This window comes from Sceloporus occidentalis, unplaced genomic scaffold, assembly GCF_023333645.1.
Source record: "Sceloporus occidentalis isolate IW3139 unplaced genomic scaffold, rSceOcc1.0.p SCAF_271, whole genome shotgun sequence".
NCBI classification, from domain to species: domain Eukaryota; kingdom Metazoa; phylum Chordata; class Lepidosauria; order Squamata; family Phrynosomatidae; genus Sceloporus; species Sceloporus occidentalis.
Window position 1 is genome coordinate 344,474 of NW_028317251.1, and position 24,208 is coordinate 368,681.

At 51.5% G+C, this 24,208-nt stretch overlaps 1 protein-coding gene across 1 annotated transcript; it reads right to left on the bottom strand.

Moving 5' to 3' along the window:
* Positions 1-593: 593 nt before the first annotated feature.
* Positions 594-14,632, bottom strand: LOC149275678 (MICOS complex subunit Mic10). Its single transcript, XM_089504455.1, has 4 exons — positions 14,569-14,632; positions 1,914-1,961; positions 1,402-1,511; positions 594-602 (listed from the first exon to the last, which is right to left on the bottom strand). Exons 1-4 carry the CDS (start codon positions 14,630-14,632, stop codon positions 594-596), a joined length of 231 nt encoding a protein of 76 aa, XP_089360581.1.
* Positions 14,633-24,208: the final 9,576 nt, after the last annotated feature.

Below are 24,208 nucleotides of genomic sequence, written 5' to 3' on the forward strand. Positions count from 1 at the left end.
AAGTGATCATTCCACGGCCCTGAACGTAAACCCAGTATCTATATATCTATTCACTATGAGCGACGTGTGCATCCACCTATTGCACGCGTACCTGTCCAAGGTGAGCCACGACATAACGGAAGGACTGAGTCACGTGGCGTTGGTGGTATCGGTGGACAGACCAGTCAGGCACTGGGTGTTTTAAAGAAACATGTTTAGGGTTCCGGGTCATTCCCGGGACCCTTTCAATAATAAGCCACTACCATCAGCTCCTGTAGTAAGCAGCATTTAGGCCCCACGGCCCATTTTAGTCGCCGACTGGCTAGCGTATACCTCGCCGCCCCTGGCCCCGCACTCCTTAATCCCCTTAATCGCCTACGGAGGTATTAGCCCGATAAAAGGAAGCCGCGGCCAAACGATCCGGTGGTTTTCCTCTTTTTTATTCTCTTTATGGTTGTGACAGAAAATACAAAACAAAGGAGGAGCTGTGAGAGTGCGGTCGGCGGCCAGTGACAGCGATTTCACGGCAAGCAGTCACGGAGAGACTCGGAGCCGTGCCTGCGCCGGATCCCGGATGGGGGGGCTCCACAGCTGCTCTCTGCGAGGGCCCGCGATCATTGTTCCTGCAAAGAGAGGACCGAAAGTTAGCGGTGTACTTCTGCTGGTTTAACGCCGCGGGAGCGATAAGCGTAGGAATCGGCTGCTTTAAGTCCAAACGGCCCAAATCTTGCACTAAGAGTCTCCACGCGGCTCCTCGGCAGCCATTAAATAATTAGGCAGTTAGCGGCACCTGAGCCATTAACCCCGACAACACATTTGGAGGCAATTAGGGGTTTAACTGTTCCCAGCCCCTGGCTGCTCCCAACACCCCGCGTTCTCATGTAGGTCTTAGGTTATGAAAGCTTCGGAGCGCGCCGGGTGCCATGTTAGCCGAGCTGCGCGTCCTCGCTGGAAGAGACGCTTAATAGGAAACAGAGGCCGGGAGTATACGCGGAGCGCAGCTGGATGAGACATCTGGATCCTGTGTATCCTGGGCACACATCACACAAAACCTTCATTACAAACTATTTGGGTAAAAAGAAAGAAGTTTTGGGGTCTCTACCCCCACACAGCGCCTCTGGACACAACGCAGGTGACTTAAAGGAGCAATATGAGGAGCAGAAGAGAGTCAGAAGAGAGTCAGAAGAGAGTCAGAAGAGAGTCAAACACTTCAATGCATGAAAGGACAGGAGAGGGGAGTTTAAGTTCGGAATCTAACACTAGAGGATCAGAGGCAGAGGCAGAGATGGGATGGAAGGAACTTTTACTTGAATGAGAGGGTTGTGGACAAGTGGAACAGCCTCCCAGCAGAAGTGGTAGAGGGCAATACAGTGAGGGTTGCATTTGGTATATATAAAAAAACATATTAAAAGATTAAGTTACCTTGACAAACTTGCCATGCAGCAGGTAGGGGGCCTGGAAGTCGTTCTGGCAGTTGGAATAAGCCATGCCCAGGCCAATTCCTGACGCGAAGGCGATGGGCCACGTCTTCCCTGCAAACGGAGAGAGAGATCACGCAATCCGTGAGCCGCTTCTGACACCCGATTTTATCATTTCATTTGTATAAAGCCGGTGCTTTTAAAGCAGACTAAAAGAACGCGTCTGGGAGCTCAATGCGCGAGGGGGGGGGCGCGGGGACCCTCCGTGTGACGCGCGACGTTTACCCGACTGCCGGGCAATAAACATGAGATTCTCCCCGACGCGGTCTGACGGCAGGAGAATCTGGAATCAGCTGTCTGCACCCAATCAAAGCACTTAGGCCAGGACTTAGCTTCGCAGACACGAGCAATGCGCCACGTACAGGGCGGTAAGTGCCGTAAAGAGGGAACATCGACAAGCTGGACAGACCCCCAGGAATCACCGTCAGGAGACCCCCGTGACTTGGTGGTACTTACTTTTAAAGAAGATCACTGAAAAAACGATCCCCAATCCAAGGCCAGCTCCTGCAACGAAATGTCAGCAATTAGTACGGAGCATCACCTGCCCGGCCTGCGCTGCATGCGCTCAGGTGGTTAAAACAGCTTTAATTGTAAAACCCACTACTTATCAGTCGGTGAGAGACAGGTGGCAGCTTCCCAGCTAACCAACGCCACTCCAGACCTTTCCCAAGCCCCCACTCTGGCACTGAAACGGTTCAACCCTCGCTTCTCATTCCCTTTGGCCAGTTACAGGTTAAACCGTTCGCGGACACGTAACGGAGCGCACGTGATCCTCCCACAGAGACTGCGGCCCCGGCCAAACGCGGCTCGCTTACGACACGGAGGCTCCAAGGAACCGATCCAGCTTTGGAACGCACAGGGTTAACTGAATGTGCCCCCCTCCAGCACTCTCAGTGGGGGCGTCAGGCTGAATAGAGTTCAGATTCAGGGTTTTTTTCTATGGAAGGTGTGCATGCCGAGAACTACAACTCCCATAATCCTCGGAAGCCCCCGAACACTGTAAGCATGATGGGAGTTGTAGTTTCCGAATGGCTGCTCGCTGGTGGCGACGGGAAAAAAGCTGAAAATTGCTCCTTCTCCCCAAAAGCAGAGAGCAATTTTAAAGCACAGAGTAATTTTGTTGGCGACGCGTTTCGCATAAACCGCCAATAATTGATTCCGAGAAGGGTTCGTCTTTCTCTGTTGATGGGGCGGACAAAGCGTTTGGGTCATTTTAAGGGAGTTTTCAGATTTTTAGCATTTTCTTTACATTGGAAGCACGGTATAAATCCTTAACTATGCGAGTGCCGGGGGGGGGGCCAAGGGGACCGCCTAAACGGGGCAGCAGAGCAGGGGTCGGACCCCAGCCGGCGTGTGGCGGTCTCCGTCACCTGATCGTGCCGCGTCGCACACCTGTTTTCACTAACGTGCGGCGCACCTCCAGCAATGCCCTAAACTCACAACAATAAAACATGAAAGGCTTTGTCTTCTCATAAAAGCAACGCAAGAGGCCCGGCTGGAGAGAGGGGAGCCGCAGGCTGCGAGGGGGAGCACAGGAGGAGGAGGGAGAGGCAGGAGACGGGGAGGGAGGAGGGCAGGAGACGGGGGGGGGGGGGGGGGGCGGCAGAATTTTACACCTTCTCTCTGACGGCTTCAAACGCTTAATGGAAAAAACAGAGCGCGGCTGCTTCATTTACTTCTCGCTATTAACCTGCCACATGCCAACCCCCCCCGCCACGTGCGTGCGCGAATACCCCGCCAGCGAGATTAAGTCAGAGCGTACGCGGTGGGGCCTGGCTCGCTCTGCAGCGCTCGCTTTGCTTGGAAACACCTCGTTTTCTGCTAATTCGCTCGGCCATTGCTAGATCGCTCGGGGTAAGGGGGCCGGCGGGTGCCAAGCCGGGGTAATAAGGGGGAGGTAATGACTGCTTAATAGGCCGCGCACTGCTAGCGGGGATGGTAAAAGCCCTGCCAGCTCTATGGTAGTAAAACGGTTAACTAAAGGTGAAAATGAGAAATTGCAGCATATTCTACCTCCGCGGCAGAACATTCACAAAACCTGGAAACAGATCGGCCCCCCATCGGCCCGTCTAGTCTCCCCTTTCTCCTGCTGTAAAGACTCAAAAGTGTAAATTCCCTTGCTATACCACTTCTGCTGGGAGGCTGTTCCACTTATCTACCACCCTCTTGCATCCCGTCTCTTCTCTCCCCCAAGCCGGACACACTGAGGTCTCTTGGTCGTTCCCGATCGTTAGTATCTGGCGAGCCGCGCTCCTCCGTGAAAGGGGGAGAGATTACGTCTCTCCATCGCCCATGCACTGGCAACCAGGCTCGTATCACCACAAATCCCCCCAAAAGACCCCAGAAAAGCGGATCACCCGCCGTGTGCCCGATGAAGGGTCCCGCTGGCTGGGATTCTCCCGTTTCCGGGCGGTTGCTATCCGCCTGTCCTATCCGACACGGACTCCAGAAATATCCGAGAACAGAGCCCGGGGTAGCGGCTCTCAGCGCAGGACGGTCTGCAGGAGCGTTTTATGGGAAAACCCCGGCGGGGGGATTAAAAGCAGCCGTGGGGGGCTAGGGGGGCATGTGTGCGACGGGGCAGAGGGCAGATCTGGCCACATGTGGGGCAACTCGCCACGGGGTCTACAGACGCATCACAACCTGCGGCGGACCCTTTAACCATTCAAAGCGGGCCCCCCCCACCCCATCATTATTATTTAATGGCACTAATAATCCCCAGCCGAGCCGCAGAACCGCAGCTTCCTATTGGCTGCAGGATATCGTTCCGTTCATTGATAGAGCGCCGGCACAGAAGGAGAAGAGGGCGCTGCTCCCGGGAGCTTGCAATCTAAATTGGAGAGATTGGGATAAAATATACTTAATTTTTTCAGGGTCCGTCGAAGGGTTTGCGTGTTCCATGTAGGATTCTAAATATATATATATATATATATATAACCCTTTGCTTCCTGCATGGCGTCCGGCCCCTCGGCCCCCGTTAGCCGTCTCCCTCTCCTTGAACTCGGCGTTACCTTCTGGAAACAATCTTTCCGCATCACGCCGCGGGCGTCTCGACACTTTTCTAATTAATATGTAAATCACCGCGGAGGCTTTACGCCCCCCCCCGGAATATTCCATTGTTTCCCGCGTAGGATTGTGCATGGGGGGGGGGGGGCGTGCGGCATGCCGGACACAAAATAAAACAGGCTAAAGGGTGTCAGGAAAATTGGGTGAAAAACATCCCACCCAGGTTCGGAGATAAAGCCAAAGTCGGCATCTGCCGGCCACATTTTACTCTCCATCGGATTAGCCGCCGGCGCTGATACGACGCGAGCTCACGGGACAAAGGCTGTGTGTTCAGTGGGTTCCCGCGCAGGACCTTCCGCAGGATGTGGGGAACGTTGGGCTCCATGCTAATGAGACACCTGGACACGCAGCTCCTTCAAACACGGGCGCCCTCGCACATGCGCAGAGTCGCTCGCACACGCCACAGGCTAGCGATTCGATGCCCATTGGCTCCCGCTTACCCGCCTGCCGCGTGGATGTGGATAAACCACTGAATATGCCGGTTATTCCCGGCGATCTACCGACCGCGGCGGTGAGGCTCCCATGCGCATGCGCGGCAACCTCCAGGAGCGAGGATAAACTGGCAGTTTTCTGGAGAAATACACAACACCTTCAGTAACGCCGCGGAGAGAAAATAAAAACTCTTCCCGGACTCCAGCTGGGTAAACCAAAGGCCACCCAGGAACGGCTCGCTGAATGCGGCATTCTGTTACCCCGCGCTTCGCCCGGTGCCTTGGCTTCACGGCCGTAACCCTTTGGGGACCAACGAGGCGAGCAAAAGAGCAGCACAGGCTTGGCTTTTGTTTTAGGCAGGATAGGAGCGCGGTTCAGCTGTGCCGTGGAGAGGATAAACTGCCAGAGAGCCAAACCACAAGAACATCCACTACGGAGAGCTGAGCCACAGGAAGGTCAACTTCCAGAGAGCCAAACCACAAGAGGGTCAACTACAGAGACCCCCGAGCCACAGGAGGGTCAACCGCCAGACAGCCAAACCACAAGAGGGTCAACTACAGAGACCCCGGCCACGGAAAGGTCAACTTCCAGAGAGCCAAACCACAAGAGGGTCAACTACAGAGACCCCCGAGCCACAGGAGGGTCAACCGCCAGACAGCCAAACCACAAGAGGGTCAACTACAGAGACCCGAGCCACGGAAAGGTCAACCGCCAGACAGCCAAACCACAAGAGGGTCAACTACAGAGACCCCGAGCCACGGAAAGGTCAACTGCCAGAGAGCCAAACCACAAGAGGGTCAACTACAGAGACCCCCGAGCCACGGAAAGGTCAACTGCCAGAGAGCCAAACCACAAGAGGGTCAACTACAGAGACCCGAGCCACGGAAAGGTCAACTGCCAGAGAGCCAAACCACAAGAGGGTCAACTACAGAGACCCCGAGCCACGGAAAGGTCAACCGCCAAAGAGCCAAACCACAAGAGGGTCAACTATAGAGGCCCAAGTCATGGGAAGGTCAACTGCCAGGGAGATGAATATCACACAGCTCAATCACAAGAGGGTCACCTGCTAGAGCCCAGAGCCTCAAGAGGGTGGACAACCAAAAATCTGAGCCATGTGAGGACCAAAAGTCTACTAGAGAGACAAACCATAAGGGTCAAATCAAGAGCCAAGCCACGGGAAGGAAAAACCAAGAGAAACCAGGCAAAAGCTATTCAACGTCTGTGACATCGTCTTTAACGTGTGATGTAAAGCGAGGCAGGGCAGTTCTAATTCTTCCCCTGAGGATGATGTTGCGATGCACGAGAAAGATTTAATAATGATTAGTTTGCTCCGGTAATCCAATTGTCTCATCTCAACAGATCAGTGGCCAGATTCCCAAACCCTCAGCGGACGAGCGGGGGAGATTAGGCCGTGCCTGGGCTCGGGGCACGCGGGACGGGAAGCATACGGCGGGGGGGGGCCTTGGCTTTTAAGGCTACATGTTGAAAAGGAAGATTTGGTATCATTGCTGAGAAAGAACAGATCGCAGCGTAAATAATAGGAGAGGAGGTCTGCGTGCCATAAAAACAGCATCTGGATTTTATGGGACGAGAACAAAAAAAAAAAAATAAGAACAAACAAAACGCTTCGGTGCCCCAACGCGGGACAAAAACGGTCTAAACCGTCCTTTCAGCAAATACTAGAGAAAGAGATATTACCCAGAAAGTGTCTGGCTCCAGAAGTCCTCTGTTTATACGCAGACAGATATCACCCCATATATATATCATACATACACACACGCGCATGCTCGTCGGGGCAGAGCCTATAGGCATAGGGGCCACAGACGAGGTTATGGGATGTAGCGGAGCCCCCGTGCCGCGGGGCGATGTAGACGCGCTCCCTGCCAGCTCCCGGGGGCCGGCGGCCAGGTCCACATTCTGATGTTATCTGCCCCGACGCCTCGTGACGGGCGGCCCCTTCTCAGCTTCGTAAAATACATTCTTTTTGTAAGCGAACGCGGAGGTGCTGGGCAAGTTAACAAAAATAGAAAGCGCTGCCAAGGTCCCGTAATCCCGTTCTGGAGACTTCCGGCTCCTCTGCACGTGCTTTGGGTTTTTTTCCTCCCCATTTTCTGGGAATAGGTTTTAATTACTACACAGACCAGCAAAGCCTGCAAAGTTTACAGAGGATTCGACGCCTCAAAGAACTCTAAAGACACGCGAACTGGATTCCCTCATCTGTCCCGACCCTCAGCTCCTCTTCCTATAGGCAGATTAGGTCATCTTCCATTAACGGGGAGAAATAATAACAATTATATAGCGTCGTCATAGTCCGCAGCACTGTACACAGGGTTAGGAGGGCTCTGGTCCAAAGAGCTTGCGCTCTAGATCTCATTTAAGAACCCTTTGTGTATATGGAGAACCTTAAGGCTCATGAGTCTCCATTTATGGGATTTAAAAGGATAACCCCACTCAGGAAGGGGCTGAAGCTCTTCTAGCACCCACTAAAGAACATGGCCGGGCTTTCTTCTCGAGCGCAGGTCCTGTCCGCTTGGCCATGCGCGTTGCGGCGAGCCGCCTGCCAGCAGTTCTCTCGTGTCGCCTCGCGGCAAAGCGTTTAACGAGGGGCCGAAATAAAAAAAACGTCTCTTTTCGTGCCGTAGGAAATGGAAAATATATCCTCCGCAGAAGAGTACAATACTCCAGCACATTGGCACGCGGCACAAGACTACCCGTGCCAAGCCTTCCTTTCCATTTTATATGTTTCATCTCACCTCGGAGCGCTTCCTGCGCAGGGGGAGTCTGCAGGGGCCGCTGGCCTGGGCCCGTTAACCCTTTGGCAACCAGCTGGGAGATCCTTAAATGAGGAAGTCCCAGCCTTTTAAAAAAAAAAAAAAAAAAAAAAGTTTTTGGTCAAGAAACCCCCCCCCCCATGCCCCAAATCCATGATTTTAAAAGCCTTGTGCTCACAAAACACACAAAAAAAACCCCCCAAAACCTTATAAATGATCGTATCAGGACTAGAAATTCATCCATTCCTCATAATACCAATTAACCCATCGCTTGAGGCTGAAACGGTATTACGAAATAGTTCGTCCAATCACGTTAGTGTTAAAACCGAATACCGGAACAACATATAGAAGAAAGGAGTTTTATTTTCATAACATAAAAGGGGTTGTTTAGAAAACAAATTATTATAAATAATAAATATATAATAATAATAATGATAATAAGTATCAGCGGCGATCTGTGCCTGCCGGAGGAGAAGAGCAATTCTGAAGAAAATGGTTAAAAAGCAGAGCAATGGTCGGGGACTTTTCTTTGGTTGCCATGGGGATTGCTCCCCTTTTTTTCAGCCAGCTCGCCCCGTCTATACCGGCTTACGGACAGAGACCATGCCACCCGGCCGTGAAAGTACGCTTGGCGTGGTCAGACTTAGCATGTTTTGGCTATAAATAGAGAAAAGGGCCGAGATGGACGAGCCGATTACCGCGCGGATCGTGTTTCTATCGGCCAGGAAGGAGATAACCCGGGGAACGCGAAGCTGCGTGTTTGGAGAGCGTACAAATACGAGACGGGGAGCATTTATCTGGATAATCTCCAGGAACGTAATCTCCAAACAAAACAACCCAAAATAATTACAAATACGCGGCTGATGCGGCTCCGCAAAGCAAACAATGAAAGGCCACGGCGCGGAGCGTCTCCCGGCCGGGGCATTAAGCAGCTGCACCAAAGATTTATCCTTTTTAAACATTTAAAATAAAGATGCATTACGGCTTCTCCGCCCGGGGCTGGAATGAGGGAAATGACTAATTGCGGTCGATTATTTTTTTGTAATATCCCTGAAAAAACACACAAAGCTATAAAAACAAGAGGAGATCACAGAGAGTCCGCGCTGTAAACATGTAAATCAACGTCAAGCTGCTGGCCCCGGGGTCCGCGGGGTCATGGAGGAGACTCCTAGTCTGCGCAGGACCATTTAAGTGCCTTCAGGGCGGATTCTTAAAGGGTCTTATCATAGCCCCACCCACTCCTGTTTACGCCATGTGCTTATATTGCAAGCTCCACCCACTTTAGGTATGCTCCCCCCACCTGTAAAATATTTCCCCGGGGGGCGCAGAGATCATAAAGCCCCCAGACTTTTAATATACTGAATAGTCGGCAGTGAGCGCTGGATTTAAGGTATCATTATTTACTCCGATACATTCCAACCAACAAGAGCTACAAAAGAAGAAAACATTCGCTGCACTTGTGACATTAAAGGAGTGTGTGCTCACCAGCCACTCAATGGGGTTTATTCACTAAACGGGGGTTTTAACTCGGTCATTCACTGTAACGGACCCTGTATAAATCATAAGTAAAAGGGTGTGGAGACATCACTGATTTAATCATACATTACACAGGGCCAGCCAAATGTATCATGTAAAGTGAAGGCAAGGAGCTGAAACACAACTCTCCGTTTAGTGAATAGAGCCCAGTGACCTGAACCTGTCCCAAAGTCACTGCGAAGGAGAGGGCTGCAGCGGCCAAAAACACCCTCCTCGAGCCAACGAAAGAGCAGAGCTTAGTGTTTCCGTGCCGAGTCCGTCACGCCCTGAGGTCGTGCGCTGCTAACAGGACTTGGCAAAGCCCCTATCCAAAGAAAAATAGCATTTTATTAAAAAACAGGACATTCCATATAAATTTATTCGCCGCTCAATCCTAGAGAGAGCGTTTCCCAAATCCATCGCCCTTTCAACGGTGGGGGGGGGGCTTTTTCCAGAATTTTCCAAATCTCGCAATTCTCAACGTTCGGGGTACGCTCCCCGCCAGCCTTTTATTTGCCCCATTCTGCGGTAACGCAGGGGGCGCACAGAACCGAGAGACGTCGAACCGGCCGAGGAAGGAGGAAGAAGACGAAGATCTTCTCGAAGCAGTCCAGAAAATAATAAGAATTAGCAGCCAGAAAGCGGGGTTATTCGAGCCAAAACTCAGACAGGAAGTAGAAGGAGTTATTACTTATTTACTTAATTTTATAAGGTGTCACAACCCGCGCCTCGTTTTATACGTTTCAGGACCACTTCAAGCTACAAGCGCGCAGGTTGAAAAGTTTTCTGTACTCATTTAACTGCCAATTTTATCCAATTCCAGGCAGCTGTTTTTCCGGAATCCACGCACAAAGAAAGGTCTTAATTCTGGCAAAAGGCTCGGGTTCTCTTTTTTTTTTTCTCTCTCTCTTTCTTCAATGACTATTTATTTCCAAAAATAGTGAAGCAGATTTAATGAAACTTCGGAAAATAAATTAGGATCTGGAATGGCTACAAAGCCTACAAAAGTTCCATCCGGTTTTAAACTCTTCCCAGCAAAGTTACAAGACCCCACGAAACAAAAAAAAATAACCCCCCCAAAAAATAAAGAATAACAAAAAAATAAATAAAATATATATATAACAGAGGGGAACAGAGCGACCGATTCGCTGCCGGATAAGGTAGGGTCGGCCCGGCAGGAAGCGAAGGGGTTAAATGCCAGGACTAATGAATATGCCGCAGTCAGGATCCTAATACACAGGGATATTGTTCCCCGCGGGGAAGAAGTCTCACATCTGGAAAACGTGTGTGCGCAGAAAGTGCCAACCACCGGGCCGCTCTCTAAAACCGCTTCCCACAATGCCCTGCATGAAAGCAACTGCGGGTGCCGCAGAGAAAGTCTGCTTTTTAAACACGCGTGTTGCTTGCATGCGTGACGCGTGTTCAATCGGACATATGATTTCAAGAGACGAGGCCATTCATAAAAAGCGTCAGGAAACACTCGCGCACTCTTGATGAGAGTTCAGACGATGCGGCTCGCTGCCGCGGTTTGAAAAGTCTGTAAAGCATCAAGATTCTGTCGAGGCCAGAGGTGGCTTCTTGTCGGCCGTGACATACGTTTACTAGCCGGCGGTGAGAATCTGAGGGCACGCCTGTACCTGTCCTCGACAGCAGAAAACTAGAAGCCTTGGCCCGAGGAGCACAATCTCTTTGAACCAGTAACTAGTTAACGAGCGAGAGTTACGGGCCGTTTAGACATTTATTCACGCTGAAGGTTAATCCAGATCTACAGTAAATCCACAAACACGTTAAAGTATTATTAATCTTAATATTCTCTAGCGATTCGGAGGAGTTTATGAACCGGTGGCTCTGAAAGTGTTAAACACAGCCGGAGACTCCACGCAGGCCGACCTCGTAGCCCTGAGAACCTGAGGGCCGCCGGACGGACAGCCGCTGCAGCTGAGCTCCCCAGACGTTTGTTGGTTACTCAGCCTCACGATGAATCCGCTCTGGTCTGCAGCTGTCTCTGCCGAGAGGCTACGTTTGGCCCGCGCTGCACGAAAATAGCTCAAGACACGTTGCTAATTATCAGGTGGCCCTGAAACCCAATATGAAAGGGTTAAAAGGGTCGAAGCTCATGCTCAGAAATTAGATTCTATACGAAGCAGACGCGGCAAGAGGTCTCAAGACCGTTAGATTTCCATCGCAGAAAAATGCTATCCTGCTCTGCGATTCTTCAACGAGTCCCGTCTCCCACGCAGGGGGGGGGCATTTCTCCCGTCCGGAGATTGGAAGCCTGTCTCGCTATCCTACCGGTCGGTCGTTAAAGCAGAAGCATGACGTCACAGAGAAGAGAGCGTTAAAACATTCTATAATCCAGATAATTACGTTACATACGGCTACCGACTGTATAAACATAACGAGATATAAACTAACGGTAACAAAACAGCCGCGGCATAAATAATAATAAAAAAATAATAATACAACAAGCATCAGACAGTAATCCCTATTCCCCTCACACACAAAGTATTTTAATACACATTACATGTATGTGTGTGTATATATATATATATACACACATATATATATATCTATATCTCAATATATTATTTTTATAACTTTTATTTCTATAGCACCAACAATTTATGCAGCGCTTCACACAATATTTATATTGTGTGTGTGTATATATATATGTGTATATATATATATATATGAAAAGCTCCTATTTTCATTTTGTAAATGAAGAATCGTGGAATTTGTAGAATAGCCCGAGACCCCCATTTCTTGACCAACGCACGATACCCCACGTATGGCTTACACACAGAAAGTTAAATGGATTGAGCTCCGGAAGAAAAGCCCAAATCCCTCTCCTTATCACATTGCTGATGCATGCGTGGTTTTTTTCCATCCAGAATTCTGATTAAAGATTCAGTGGAAATAAGTGAACTTTCACTGTTTATTAAGAAACGAGGAAATCAAAGTTAAAGCAAAACAGAAACAGATGATGGTTTTAGGCGACTGCTCAGCACCAGCTGGGATCCTTTGATCCGCCCCACATGCCAGAGTCCATCATTATGGAGATCCGCTGCGTGCGAAATGCCGATTTTCTTACCCGGGGCAGGGCAATCAGTGACCTGGGGGGGGGCGGGGGGCTTATTTATCTGTGCCTTGCCAATGAAAAAAAAGTGGCGATGGAGGGGTGTAAGGACCAAGCTTTACACAGAATCTGATGGCCCAAGAGCTCAAACACAAAAGGGTCTTGGTAAAAAGGATGTGGGACCCCCAGAACTTTCTCCTCTGAAAAGGGCAAAGCTGAAACAGGATGGTTTTCATCTCACAGACAATCAGAGCCGGTTTCACATGCGCCCCCCCCCCCACGAGGAGATCAGACACATCTGGGTCCTTGAAGCGAACCACGGACCAATACAACGCTCCCCTGCTATAGGTCGCCCCTTCTGCTCTGTCACATACAGTAAAGAGGTCTCTCTCGCTCTATTCTCTTTACTCGGGATTACATGGCTGTAAAGAGTCTCTTTGGCCGTGCCTGCGTGTATCTCCACCTCCCGACGACCACTCAGTCTGAAGGACATCTGTCGTTAATTCTGTTACCGCTAGAAAGGTTTTCTCCGTGGACTGTAAACGTGACGGTGCGGCAGCGGCTGTGGGTACCTCCATCTATGCCACCACAGAGCAGGCGTACTCCCTATCAGCATAGAACGCCTTCGGTCTTAATGATGGTTCCACACATCTTGGATCTCCTCTCCAGAACCATCAGCGCTCTCTCCGGGGGTGTTCTGGTACACCTGTGTGTACGGAACCCGACCGGTAACCCTGCAGCACAAGTCATCTCTCGTAGGGAGAACATCCCGAAATCCAAACTGAACTTCTGGTGACGCCTATTAATTCTATAGATAAATAATATAAGGCGTAAGAGGCTTACTGTGCAGAGGTCTTCTCCGTCCTTCCATTAAGTATCTACCGGAAAGCGATATATTCTCCCAGCCCTAAGAATATATCATCCATCTTCCGGAGTTCTGAGCGCATGGAGCGCCGCCCCTTTCCCGTTGGTCCGTGGGGTAATTGACGTAGCTGTCCCGTTACCGTCGTTGCGCTGATCGCACCGGTCATCTCCAAACAGGCACTTGAGACAGAACTTCAGGCGGTCGCCAAAGCTCCTCGTTGAGCAGGACTCCCCTTAACGTTTCTTTCTGTTAGTGAACATTTTAACGCACCGCTTGTCCCGGTTACCTATTGTACAGCGCTGCGGAATATGGTGGTGCTTTATCAATAAATAATTATTTCATCAGCGTGTGGTTACTTTTGCCCCCCCGGTAATCCTTGCCATGTTTCTGTGTCAACAAGATGTTAGCCAAATCAGCAAGCGCACCAAACAAGGTTCAGGGTCATGAGTTTTTAACGGCAGAGATAAGCAGGGGGCGTTTTGGCAACGAGGAGGCAACGTGCAGCACCGTAAGACCGTAGAGCTCTAAGCCATGCAAACCACAGCCCGTGGATTCTGAGACGGGACCCACACATCAAAAAAAACTTTTAAAGAAGGTTACTTTGGAGTCTCTTGGCGACGCGTAAACTCCCGGTAAATGTGACCTTGGAGGAGAGAGAGCCACAAAAACTGACCGCAGGATACATGCAAACAATGGCGCTTGCAATAGTTCCTCCTCCACAATGCCCGGGTCTGTCTGCCCCTGACCTTCCACCTGCAGAGGGTCTCCTGCGCTGACACAGACCTCCATACTACATGCGGCCATTGTTTCCCTCCAGCACTGACCTGTGACACCCTGAGGGTCCTGGATACAGCAAGCTTAGAAGAGATGGCCCTGCTTTCCCTGCCTGTCAAGCCGTCTACACCCTGAGCCTGTACTTGTCCCCCCATTCTTCCTTTCCTGACACTGTACTTGTCATCATGACTCCTTCCCTGACATTGTACTTGCCCCCATTCCTCCCACTGTACTTGCCCTCCATTCCTCTTTTCCTCACACTGTACTTGCCCTCCATTCCTCCTTTCCTCACACTGTACTTGCCCTCCATTCCTCCTTTCCTCACATTGTACTTCCCTCCATTCCTCCTTTCCTCACACTGTACTTGCCTCCATTCCTCCTTTCCTCACACTGTACTTGCCCTCATGCCTCCTTTCCTTGCCCCAAGGTGGCACATTCAGTAGGAATACCCCTGTCAAACTGCCTGTGAGCTCCCCGATACCTGTCTGCCCCTTGGCCTAGCTGCAGTAGCGCACACCTGTCACACCTCCCTCCATGACGCCAGACTCCAACGTGTTTGGATATTTACCCAGTGCAGCCCGACTATAAATCCCGCCTGCCTCCTAACATTACCGAATTTGACGGCTGAGTCGGCCAGACACCGGTCCCACTTCCTCCCGAGCTCCGACTCCGACATGTTCACCTAGTGCAGAGCGAGGTCAAGGCAGATCTCGCGAGATCACTGATCCGCAGCGCGTGAAACAGCTCAGCTCTCGCGAGAATAGGTGCTGCAGCTTCCTCCGGTAGCCAAGGTTACCCGTACCACGAGACCCTAACCTTGGGAGCGGCTTGGAAGCTGAAATATCAATAACTTTATTGCACGTGACAAAGTGTCAAAGGGTCCATATAACTCACAGAAAACATTTATTATTCCTAAAGATTCTGTGGAATTATGTAAACCAATTAGTATTATTAATTTTATTTATTATTTATATGAATTTTATTTAGTATTATTTAATGGAGGATATTATTTGTAATTAACTGAATAACGACATAAAAAAGTAATAAATAATATTGCCTGATGGCAACCGCAACGTGGCCGGGTCACATCCTTACCACGTAACTTGTTCCCACTGTTGGGACTACTAGCCAAACAGGAGAAAAGTCGTTGGAGGTTACAGGTAGATGGGGAGGCAGCCGAGGGCAGGGTGATCCAGGACTCCAGGCACCTGACGCCGAAGGAGCTGAATCCAGATGCAGCTGGAGGACCATGTCCAGGTGTCTAAAACTTGGTCCACCAGTTGCGTTTGGACTCCGGGACTTGGTCCACCAGCTGCGTCCGGACTCTAGGACTTGGTCCACCAGCTGCATCCGGACTCTAGGACTTGGTTCACCAGCTGTGTCCGGACTCTAGGACTTGGTTCACCAGCTGTGTCCGGACTCTAGGACTTGGTCCACCAGCTGCGTCCGGACTCTAGGACTTGGTTCACCAGCTGTGTCCGGACTCTAGGACTTGGTTCACCAGCTGTGTCCGGACTCTAGGACTTGGTCCACCAGCTGCGTCCGGACTCTAGGACTTGGTTCACCAAGTCCCGGAGGCAGCTGGTGGACCATGTCTGGCAGTCGGGACTCAACTGGAGGACTAAGTCCCGGAGTCTGGACGCAGCTGGAGGACCATAACTAGGAAGAAGCTAAAGAGATGCGCCAGGGACAGCAGCTGGACAACCAACCATCTCCCGATCACTTTATAAAATCCAGAGGCTCTTAAATATGGTTACTGGGGCTTCGATCTGAAGGTCCTTCACAGTAGTAGCGTCTAAGGGTGAGGAAATGTAAACATGCAGAATCCAAGACCAAATCAGTTGTTGGTCTCGTCTTAGATTCAGGAGCCGTATGTCTGTCCCATGCACGTTTAATACCCTCGCTGTATTACCCTCTACCACTTCTGCTGGGAGGCTGTTCCATTAGTCTACTACCCTCTCAGTAAATCTAGAATGAAGGAAGGATATGAGAACGTATGTAATAATCAATATTTATAATTGTGAAGGAGAAACATGGCAGCAAAAAGTCACATTTAGATCGTATGAGAATTGAAATAATGCAACAGGGGCAACTGAGGGACCCAAACTACCACGCTTGGACTACAAACTCTCTTGCGTCTGGGATCTGGTGTCAGACTACACGATACCCATCCTACAAGCAACACGTGAAATGGGCCTGGTTCACAGTTGCATCCATGCGCTGTATTTCTTTATAGAGATGCCACGTTGCGCTCTGACACGCATTGCATGTTGCTGGCGTGATATCATGTTAAGGTTATACATGCATTGATGTGTTACACAGCCCATCAATTACATGCATTATCATATGGCCAGATGGTTACAGTCATCCCTAGACACGGACACCGTCTCACACCAAGTGTCACACGCGCACACACACACTGCCACACACGCTGTCACAATCTCACACCTAGCGACGCACACTGCCACACACAGACACGCACGCTGCCACACACTGCTTATGTTTAGGTTGCTGTCCTATTGCTTGCTTATTGCTTTCTATTGGTTGCTGATTGATTGGTGATCATTGGTTGCTGATTGATTGGGGATCACTGGTTGTTTTCTATTGGTTGCTGATTGATTGGTGATCACTGGTTGCTGATTGATTGGGGATCACTGGTTGTTTTCTATTGTTGCTGATTGATTGGTGATCACTGGTTGCTGATTGGGGATCACTGGTTGTTTTCTATTGGTTGCTGATTGATTAGTGATCACTGGTTATTTTCTATTGGTTGCTTTTTGATTAGTGATCACCGGTTGCTGATTGATTGGTGATCAGTTTTTTTTCTATCGGTTGCTGATTGATTGGTGATCAGTGGTTGTTTTCTATTGGTTGCTGGTTGGTTGGTGAGTGATCGCTGATTGCTCGCCGGATACACGTTAGTTATAACAGAGGAAGGCTTGTGCTAATGTTTCAAAGTATTCAGGCGCTGTCAGTCACCTGTCAGTCATTCACTGTCCCCGCCCAGCTTCCCGGCCCCCGCCCCTCTCCGCGCTCGTCTCGCGCTCTCCATACTTGGTGATGGCTGGAAGGCTGCTCTCTGATTGGTGGTCGGACAGTGCGGGGGGCGTGTCCTGGGCTCCGGGATCTGCTGACCCGGATGTTCACTCCTAGGTCCTGAGGAAGTGGAGGCGCTACCGGGCCTACGGGGCAAAGCGACACCGAACCGGAGCAGAACCGGAGCGCAGCCCCGCCTTCCACAGCCGGCCCGCACCCACCGCAGCCATGGTAACCGGGGGGGAGGGTACAAAAGCATATTGGGTCGCTAGGGATCCCGGGGGCCCCGTCATTCCCCTACCCATGTTTATCTGCATGGCGCACCTTGGAGGGCTGCCGTGACGTCACATCGGCTCTCGTTGACGTCATTAGGTGGAGTTGGTGGCCTCTAGGGGGTTACAGGACGACCAGGGTGTGAGCGGCCTTATAGCGTAGCCAGTCACACTCAGTGCTGGAGGGAAGAGAGAGCCACACTCAGTGCTGGAGGGAAGAGAGAGCCACACTCAGTGCTGGAGGGAAGAGAGAGCCACACTCAGTGCTGGAGGGAAGAGAGAGCCACACTCAGTGCTGGAGGGAAGAGAGAGCCACACTCAGCTCCAGTGCTGGAGGGAAGAGAGAGCCACACTCAGTGCTGGAGGGAAGAGAGAGCCACACTCAGCTCCAGTGCTGGAGGGAAGAGAGAGCCACACTCAGCTCCAGTGCTGGAGGGAAGAGAGAGCCACACTCAGCTCCAGTGCTGGAGGGAAGAGAGAGCCACACTCAGCTCCAGTGCTGGAGGGAAGAGAGAGCCACACTCAGCTCCAGTGCTGGAGGGAAGAGACAGAGAGCTAGTTGGGGGACAGAGCCTCACTCAGAGAGAGAGAGCGCCACTAGTACTTAATGCTATAGAGAGTGAAAGCCACTCACAGATAGGCACTCACGTATATAAGTATATATGAAAGAGAGAGAGAGACCGCCACTTGCCCTCATTACTAAATATAGAGTGTGTGGCAGACGCTTGCACTCTTTGCTATATATATATATATGTGTGTGTGTAGAGACAGTTATTCACGCTGATATATTCTCTATACTATATACTCTTAGAGAGAACAAATTGCATTCAGTTATTTAGCGCTATAGGCACCCACACTCTGTTCTATGTAAAAATAGGGAGATGGCCACGCGCATTCGGTGCCACGTAGAGAGCCAGAGGCGGCCACGCGCCTTGCGCATTCGGTGCCACGTAGAGAGCCAGAGGCGGCCACGCGCATTCGGTGCCACGTAGAGAGCGAGAGGCGGCCACGCGCATTCGGTGCCACGTAGAGAGCCAGAGGCGGCCACGCGCATTCGGTGCCACGTAGAGAGCGAGAGGCGGCCACGCGCATTCGGTGCCACGTAGAGAGCCAGAGGCGGCCACGCGCACTCGGTGCCACGTAGAGAGCCAGAGGCGGCCACGCGCATTTGGTGCCACGTAGAGAGCCACGCGCACTCTGTGCCACGTAGAGAGCCAGAGGCGGCCACGCGCACTCTGTGCCACGTAGAGAGCCAGAGGCGGCCACGCGCGCTCTGTGCCACGTAGAGAGCCAGAGGCGGCCACGCGCGCTCTGTGCCACGTAGAGAGCCAGAGGCGGCCACGCGCGCTCTGTGCCACGTAGAGAGCCAGAGGCGGCCACGCGCGCTCTGTGCCACGTAGAGAGCCAGAGGCGGCCACGCGCGCTCTGTGCCACGTAGAGAGCCAGAGGCGGCCACGCGCGCTCTGTGCCACGTAGAGAGCCAGAGGCGGCCACGCGCGCTCTGTGCCACGTAGAGAGCCAGAGGTGGCCACGCGCATTCGGCGCCACGTAGAGAGCCAGAGGCGGCCACGCTCACTCGGCGCCACGTAGAGAGCCAGAGGCGGCCACGCACAGGAGGGGTAATTATATGATAAGCGCAGGGAGGGGTATTTATATAATACCCCTCGCTGTGGTAGGATGTCACACACCTGTTGATGTACACAGTCTGGGGTATTCGTTACCATTCAGTGTTTGTACTTCTCCACGGCCTATGTCGCTGCAGTGTTGGTATTCATGGTGGTGGAGCGGGGAGAGAGGGTGTAGTGTCGGAGCTCCACGCCCTGAGACCCGGGAGTCCCCGGCTGCGCCCAGGAAGGGTGTGACTGGAGGGTGCAGAATTCTTACATGGGGCGGTTAGGAGGTACGTGGGGTCATTGGTGTGGGAAGAGGTAACGTGTGTAATAACATATAGATGAGGTCACCGTGTGTAATAACATATAGATGAGGTCACCGTGTGTAATAACATATAGATGAGGTCACCGTGTGTAATAACATATAGATGAGGTCACCGTGTGTAATAACATATAGATGAGGTCACCGTGTGTAATAACATATAGATGAGGTCACCGTGTGTAATAACATATAGATGAGGTCACCGTGTGTAATAACATATAGATGAGGTCACGTGTGTAATAACATATAGATGAGGTCACCGTGTGTAATAACATATAGATGAGGTCACCGTGTGTAATAACATATAGATGAGGTCACCGTGTGTAATAACATATAGATGAGGTCACCGTGTGTAATAACATATAGATGAGGTCACCGTGTGTAATAACATATAGATGAGGTCACCGTGTGTAATAACATATAGATGAGGTCACGTGTGTAATAACATATAGATGAGGTCACCGTGTGTAATAACATATAGATGAGGTCACCGTGTGTAATAACATATAGATGAGGTCACCGTGTGTAATAACATATAGATGAGGTCACCGTGTGTAATAACATATAGATGAGGTCACCGTGTGTAATAACATATAGATGAGGTCACCGTGTGTAATAACATATAGATGAGATCATATTATTAATTACCGCTATTAGCCGGACGCCCGGGGAGCTCGGAGTGTGAGTGGAACCCGCCGGTGCGCAGAGTCACCGATAACGGTTTTTTAACAGCGTTTCTGCTGAATCCGTAGCTGCAGGAAACCCTTTATCTTTGCGTGTAAAGTAAATACATGTGACACGTGATCAGGTTTGGTGACAGCCCCGGCATTGTTCGGTGTGGGTGTGTGGGCTCTGTCTGGTGCCGTCCGGTACCGGTGTAGGGGTGTGTGTGGTTGAGTGTGTTGCACGGCGTGGTTATTACAGTTCCGGTAAGCGCCGCAGGGTGTTCTGGCAGGAAGTGCTGAGCCGCGCTCTGCTCCGTTGCTCAATTTTGTGCCGCCGCTCCCTGCCCTGCACTTCCTCCTGGCTGTCAGGACGTTTCAAGCAGAGAGTCCCACTCGCTAATTAGTTCTGCTGACTTGGCTACTTACAGAACCTGTTCATGTACTCGGCACTGATGTGTCCTGCAGCTCCCCAAACACTCGCCCCGGGGATAGAGGGATGCGCTCTATTAGACTGTATTCTGGGGATGGAGTGATGCGCTCTATTAGACTGTATTCTGGGGATGGAGTGATGCGCTCTATTAGACGGTATTCTGGGGATAGAAGGATGCGCTCTATTAGACTGTATTCTGGGGATAGAGGGATGCGCTCTATTAGACAGTATTCTGGGGATAGAGGGATGCGCTCTATTAGACGGTATTCTGGGGATGGAGTGATGCGCTCTATTAGACTGTATTCTGGGGATGGAGTGATGCGCTCTATTAGATGGTATTCTGGGGATGGAGTGATGCGCTCTATTAGACTGTATTCTGGGGATGGAGTGATGCGCTCTATTAGACGGTATTCTGGGGATGGAGTGATGCGCTCTATTAGACGGTATTCTGGGGATGGAGTGATGCGCTCTATTAGACGGTATTCTGGGGATGGAGTGATGCGCTCTATTAGACGGTATTCTGGGGATGGAGTGATGCGCTCTATTAGACGGTATTCTGGGGATGGAGTGATGCGCTCTATTAGACGGTATTCTGGGGATAGAGGGATGCGCTCTATTAGACAGTATTCTGGGGATAGAGGGATGCGCTCTATTAGACGGTATTCTGGGGATGGAGTGATGCGCTCTATTAGACGGTATTCTGGGGATGGAGTGATGCGCTCTATTAGATGGTATTCTGGGGATGGAGTGATGCGCTCTATTAGACTGTATTCTGGGGATGGAGTGATGCGCTCTATTAGACGGTATTCTGGGGATGGAGTGATGCGCTCTATTAGACGGTATTCTGGGGATGGAGTGATGCGCTCTATTAGACGGTATTCTGGGGATGGAGTGATGCGCTCTATTAGACGGTATTCTGGGGATGGAGTGATGCGCTCTATTAGACGGTATTCTGGGGATGGAGTGATGCGCTCTATTAGACGGTATTCTGGGGATGGAGTGATGCGCTCTATTAGACGGTATTCTGGGGATGGAGTGATGCGCTCTATTAGACGGTATTCTGGGGATGGAGTGATGCGCTCTATTAGACGGTATTCTGGGGATGGAGTGATGCGCTCTATTAGACGGTATTCTGGGGATGGAGTGATGCGCTCTATTAGACGTTGATGAAACGCGTCGGTTACCCCGGAGAGCGGATCCGGACACGTTAGAACCTCGTCACAAGGAATCCGCTTCCCAGCCACCGGCCGGTCGGTGACCGCAGCTTCCAGCGCGCCGGTCTCGTCTTTCCGCCATCGTTCCGCTGTTTGTTGTATTTTTGGGGAGATAAGGAGCCGGTCTGGCGGGTGGAGAGTCCCGCCGTCAGTGTGCTCGGTGCTGCGTGTTTCTGATCGTTTCCCGCACAGTGCGGTCTCTTAGAGCGCTGCGTGTTACATATACATACTGTAGGGGCGCGCAGGGGGCTCCCCGTGTAATAACACCAAGGATAATTATCGACTGCTAGTAATTCTCGGGGGGGCGGGCGGCGCGTCGGGCTCACGCGTGTCGTCTGTTCCCGTGTGCGCTCAGCACGCCTCATTCTAATCTCAGTCTTAACTTCCTGTTTCCTGAGTCTGCATTTTGCCTGCCCAGTAAATTGCTCCTCCCCTTTGGTTGAAGCTGATTGGTGTTGGGAGTGTTGAGGGGGCGGGGATAAGGGCAGTCATTATGCGAGTGTTGGCACCGACTGCCATTCAATTCATGGTCACTGAAAACAATATCTTCCGAACCTTTAACCCGCGTGACGGCTTTAGTTGGGTAAGTGATTGCATGGCTGAGGGTGCTGGGAGTGGGAGTCCACGGGGATTGCTGCCGGTTAGACCCAGTTCCTTGGAATGTGTTGCCTTGGCTTTAGTTGGGTACATGATTGCGTGGCTGAGCGTGCTGGGGGTGAGGATTGCCGACGGTTGGACCCGGGTCCTTGGAATGTGTCGCCTCGGCTTTAGTTGGGTACATGATTGTGTGGCTGAGCGTGCTGGGGGTGAGGATGGCCGACGGTTGGAGCCGGTTCCTTGGAATGTGTCGCCTCGGCTTTAGTTGGGTACATGATTGTGTGGCTGAGCGTGCTGGGAGTGAGGATGGCCGACGGTTGGAGCCGGTTCCTTGGAATGTGTCGCCTCGGCTTTTCGCTGCTGAGCGGAGCTGGGATCCGAACCCGATACCCGGCCGTGTCTGGCATCCTTTGCGTCAGCGCATTCCAGCCTGAATCGTTTTACGGCTGAGAGTGACGAGCGTCATTAACCTCTTTGGTGCCGCGTCCAGTCTAAAGCTGCCGCGGAGCTCAACCGGCGCTGGCGTATAACCAGTACACACCAGTACACACCAGTACACACCAGTACACACCAGTACACAGCTACTGAGCGCCAGGATGGCTGAGCATTATGAGAGTTACAGTTCTACAAGAGCTGGCCCTGGCGGCCCCCGTCTAGTCGCCCGTTTCTCCTGCTGTAAAGACTCAAACCTTAATCTCGTCTTAGATTCCGGAGCCGTATGTCTATCCCATGCCTGTTTAATACCCTCACTGTATTACCCTCTACCACCTCTGCTGGGAGGCTGCTCCAGTTGGTTCTGCATCACATGAGACACGAGGCGAGTTTGGAGGAGAAATCATATTCCCATCTCGAAAACGTTTTTCTCGCGCCGTCGCTATGTTACTGTATAAACAGTCATAAATCCGGAAACATAGCGTTTTGTGCCAATTGCCACCTACGAGAGCGCGTTTCATGATAAAACGGTTAGAGTGGGGGGAGGCGCGTGAGACCCCTGCTGCGCGGGTTTCTTTTACGTTACGGTCTCGGGTAGATTTCTCTGGGTGCGTTCGTCCCGACGCCGATCCGTGGGGAGTAACGCCATGGCTGACCCTCGGCGTGACGGTGGGAGGGTTTAGGAAACCGTTTAGTCGATAAGACCATATTCTTTATTTCGGCTCGGAGACCGCCGTTATTTGTTGGGTTTGCGGGAGATTTGTCCGCTGCCCGGCCAGGTATCTTCTCTTCCCACCTAGCGCTGTATTACGAGCCGCGTTCCCATCACCTGGACTTCTCTGTGCTCTTCTTTTCCAAAAATCTTTGCTGTCCTCTAGATTGTAAGCTCACTAGCCAAGCCCTCTTCAGCCAGTGAATGGGTTCGTCTCGGTCCGGCGGTTCTAGTTTTGTCATACCCTTTGAATGTAGGGAGTGTGAGAAGCGCGGCGGAGATTTAGAGCGTGGCCGCCGTCCTAGGTTTAGCGCTTGGAGTCCACAAACTTGGGGAGGCAATAGAGTAAAGAATATGAGGCCCGAGCGACTAAACGGCGGCAGAGCGTGGACGCGGTTATTATCGCGCTGTGTTCTGTTAGTGTTACATTTTCTTATTGGTCTTAAAGACCTGGGTGGTGATAGCGTGATGTTGTGACCAATAGGCACGTGCACTTATTTATTAACCCCTCTTGTGTAGAGGAATGCACGCCCCCCCCATCAGTTAATTTGCATACGGGGGAAGAGGGGAGTGGAATGGTTGGACGTCACCCGCCAATGAATCCCAGCTGCTGATGATGAGCAGGACACGTTACGGGCCGGCCGGCGCACGCAGCCCCCCCCCCCTCCAAGACTCCTAGCGCTCGCAGCGTCCGGCCGACCGCATCACGGATGGGATTTTTGGCATCGGATGAAAGGAACATAAGATTTCCCTTCTGCCTTTTAACAAGGGGAGGGAAAAAAAAGATGCCGGGAACATGTAAACATCCCGTCAGCAAGATAAACACGGGCCGTGTAATGGCTTTAGGATGCGCACAGGGTCCGTGCGGGGGGATTCTGGGGACCCTCGGTAAAGGAATGAAGTTGATTTAGCGTCCCCCTGCGTCCCCGAACAGCTGTGCCGCGTGACTCACCGGGACGCGG